Genomic DNA, 4,142 nt, shown 5'->3' with positions numbered 1-4,142 from the left:
GAAGATTTTCCTATATTTTTTATCATTTTATCTAAAAAAATGGCTTTATCATAGGAGTCGCCAAAATTCCTTTTAAGGGTTTTCATTTTGACCCAAAACGAAGCTTTTCACAAAGTTTCATCGAAATCGGAGGGGGGCCGTTTTCGGAAGTTTATCCTTTTAAATTCTTTATCAGTATATAAAGGCACAACATTTTCAACGTAATTTTGGCAACAAAGATGTGGCATTACATGTGGCTTAGCTATCATTAGTAGTAACTCGTTTTCCTCATCTGATGAATCACTGTCTGAGGATTCCACCAAAAATCTCGCGAACTCACATAGGAGCACACTATTTCGGGAATAAGGTCCACTTAACTCTCAATTTAAGTACAAGATTCTTTTTTATGAATAGGTGCTCCTATTGTCGTGTCACGCCATGATAGGTTAAGATAGGTTATATTTCTTTCGTATACGGGTGCGTTTCGACATTCACTGGCAGTACTGGCAGTACTGTGGTCGTTGTTCCGTTATTCCAGCCTGAAAGTAACAGCAGCAATATAAAAACGCTCCTGCAGTTCTACTCAATGACGTCATATCGTCAGTACTTACAGTGAATATCGAAACACACCCTATATGTCCGAGTGGCAGAGCCAGTTGGAGCCGACGCTGCCGTCCTGTGAATCATTACCCGTAAGCCAAAGACATAACAGCATTTCGCCGCGGTCAACATTTCAACTCCCGCGTATAAGTCTTCCGACATTCTCCGGCGAATTTAACTAGTGGGAAGCGTTCCGCGATCAATTCAAATCGTTAGTAATCGGCAACGCCGACTTGGCAAATGTGAATCGCTTGCAATATTTACACTACTGTGTAAAGGGTGACGCCAGTGACGTCATTCGGAATCTTGCGCTGACCGACGCGAATTTCAAGTCGCGTGGGACCTCCTCACCGTTCGCTACGATAATCAACGCCGGATAGTGCACGAGCACATTCATGCTTTTCATACGCTTCCCCAAGCTAATATCAACTCCGCGGCCGCCCTCACTGCGTTGCATGATAAAGCGAACGTCGCGGTTCAAGCGTTGCGAAATCTCGGGCGCTTGAACCGCGAGCAACTAAAACAATTCCTCGCTTCGCGAATACGTGCGTTCAAGAATATTCTACCAGCCTTGCCCTCGCCAAAGGGCAGTAAACAAAACTTGACGTCCGTTCAAAGTCATACGACGAATGCGAATTCAGCTAAGTATCCCCTGTGTCAAAAGACGCATTTTTTGTCCGCGTGGACTTTCGTCAAAAAGCCTGCTTTCAGCGGCGAGAGCTAGCTAAGAAATTCAATTGCTGCTTCAACTGTCTTAGCATCAAACATGTTCGGAATGCGTCCCAAAGTAAACATACCTGTCGACAATGTCAACAGAAGCATCACACGCTGCTTCACGATATGTCGAATAAGGACTCGACCGTCGAAGATTCACCTGTGTCTAACGAGTCGAAGGTTGACGAATCCACAACAATCAACTCTCACTTACTCTCCAAAACAAGTTTTTCTAAAACGAGCATATTGTTAGCTACTGCGTGGATCCGGGTGAATGGCTCGAACGATCGAACCGATGTCGTTCGCGCGTTGTTGGACCAAGGGTCAATAACAACTCTCATAACCGAGAGATTAGCTCAGCGATTGCGATTGTCGCGCGTATCCGTTTCTATAACGGGAATCGGGAACACCGCCGCCACGGCAAAATATGCTGCTCAAATCGAAGTATCCCCTCGTGACGGGGCAGAACCGTCATTGCCCGTAACGGCGCTGGTCTTAAAATCGCTCACCAATTACATACCACAACGAGCTGAAACCGTGACTCACTTGTCGTCAGCTTGATCTAGCAGACGGAGATCCGACCAACTCGGATCAAATTGATGTTATTATCGGCGCGGATCTGTACGGCGCTATCTTGTTGCCGGGCGTGTGCGCTCGCGGTCCCAATGAGCCCGTCGCTCAGAACTCCATCTTCGAGTGGGTTTTCTCGGGTCCCATGCCATCGCGATCGCGGTCAGGCAGCGCGTCAATACGAATTCACCACTGTACATTGCTCACGGAACTCAATAATCAGATAAAACGTTTCTGGGAAGTAGAAGAGTTTCCTCGACAAACATTCCTCTCCCCGGAAAAACACCAGTGTGAAGAACACTTCATGTCCACGCACACTCGAGCCCCGAATGGGCAGTACATAGTACCATTTCCATTTAAAACCGATCCACCCATCCATATAGGTGAATCAAATTCGATCGCTCGTTCCTTGTATTTGCGTCTCGAATCTCGCTTAAAATCACAACCGGAGATCGCGAAAGAGTATAACGAGTTCCTGCGAGAATACGAACGATTAGGCCACATGGTCAAAGCTCCCCCATCCGAAAGTTCCAATGCGCAGACAGTCTACATACCGCATCATGCGGTTATGCGCGAACACAGTGCTACAACGCACCTACGAGTCGTCTTTAACGCTTCTCAACCGACTTCAAACGGTTTATCCTTGAACGACCATCTCATGGTCGGCCCAAAATTGCAGACGGACTTGGCAGCAGTAATTTTGCAATGGCGACAATTCCGGTTCGTATTTACGGCCGATATCGCCAAAATGTATAGACAAATTCTAGTAAATTCACGCGATGTCAATTACCAAAGAATTTTGTGGCGTCCGCATCCCACCGCCCTGATTGAAGCATATATAATGCTCACCGTAACGTATGGGACAGCATGCGCCCCGTTTCTGGCCCTTTGCTCCTTGAAACAAGCTGCGAAGGACGAAGGCGTTAAATTTCCATTGGCCGTTTCGGTTATTCTTCGACGCATCTACGTAGACGATTGTGTCTTTGGTGCCGATGATGAACCTCTCGCGCTACAAACAAGAGATCAACTCATCGGCTTATTGGGTAACGCGGGATTTAAACTTCGGAAATGGGCGAGCAATCGCGCCTCACTCCTGGCCGGCATAGACCCGACGGATCACGGGCTCGCACAGTCAAAACCTCTTTGCGCGGACGATCATGTCAAAGTACTGGGGATTAAATGGAATCCCATCGCGGATGCAATTCAGTTTGAAGTCACGATTTCTTCCGTTCCTGAGACAAAACGCGCGATTTTGTCAACTATTGCCAAAATCTTCGACCCCTTGGGATGGCTAACTTCGATGGTCATAACCGCCAAAATCCTGATGCAACAACTATGGTTAATAAAATGCAATTGGGATGATGTCGTTCCAGACGACTTTTTAATCAGATGGCGAACGTATCTTTCGCAATTAGTCTTAATGCGGGAGATCTCGATCCCCCGATGGACCAAATACGGTTCTGACATGCTTACTGCCGAGATTCATGAATTCGCGGACGCGTGGACCTCCGCCTACAGAGCGGTCGTGTATTCGAGAATGACAAAAATTGACGGATCTATTAACGTCACGCTCCTAACTGCCAAATCAAAGGTGGCACCGCTCAAGCCAATGAGTGTCCCGCGATTAGAACTGTGTGCTGCCTTATTGCTGGCGCGACTAATTGCTTTCATGCGATCAGCTCTCGAATTACCAAAAATCGCGTGCTACTATTGGCTAGATGCTCAAGTCGCGTTAGCCTGGATTACGCAATCTCCCTCGCGATGGAAGGTCTTCGTGGCCAATCGAGTGCACGAAGCGCAACAACTCGTCCCGGATGCGACATGGCGTCATGTTTCCTCAGAACAAAATCCCGCGGACCTCGCGTTCAAGAGGCACTCTTCCCTCTAAAATGTTGGACTTGCCTCTCTGGTGGAATGGTCCGATCTGGCTTCAAATGGCTCAAGATCAATGGCCACAGCCACAATTTCTCAATGCTTCCGTTTCACCACCCGAAGAGCGAACCTGTGTGGTGAGTCATCTCCTTCCGTCTCTAAACGAATGGGAGCTGAGCACTCATTTCTCTTCGTGGACGAAGTTGCTCAGAGTTAGAGTTCCTATAATAAGAGTTAGAACAAACCGCCGCCATATACAGCCAAATTTACGTTGGTCACACTGATTTGTCACTTTTAGGTTGGCTATTATACTGTAATACATACATGATGATGTAAAATAAAATATGTGCATCGAAATCGAAATACGAATTTCAGAATTGTCTAGTTTAAAAAGAAGATACAGCAAA

At 46.9% G+C, this 4,142-nt stretch overlaps 1 protein-coding gene across 1 annotated transcript; it reads left to right on the top strand.

Moving 5' to 3' along the window:
* The first annotated feature begins 614 nt into the window (after positions 1–614).
* On the top strand, positions 615–3,751 carry LOC112453509. Its single transcript, XM_025014297.1, has 3 exons — positions 615–671; positions 1,396–1,737; positions 1,850–3,751. The coding sequence occupies exons 1-3, from the start codon at positions 615–617 to the stop codon at positions 3,749–3,751; spliced, it is 2,301 nt and encodes a 766-aa protein (XP_024870065.1).
* The last annotated feature ends 391 nt before the right edge of the window (positions 3,752–4,142 follow it).

This window comes from Temnothorax curvispinosus, unplaced genomic scaffold (assembly GCF_003070985.1).
Source record: "Temnothorax curvispinosus isolate PA1 unplaced genomic scaffold, ASM307098v1 QBEX01004430.1, whole genome shotgun sequence".
Lineage (NCBI taxonomy): Eukaryota > Metazoa > Arthropoda > Insecta > Hymenoptera > Formicidae > Temnothorax > Temnothorax curvispinosus.
The sequence above is the reverse complement of the archived record's forward strand: the minus strand, read 5'-3'. Positions and strand labels throughout refer to the sequence as shown.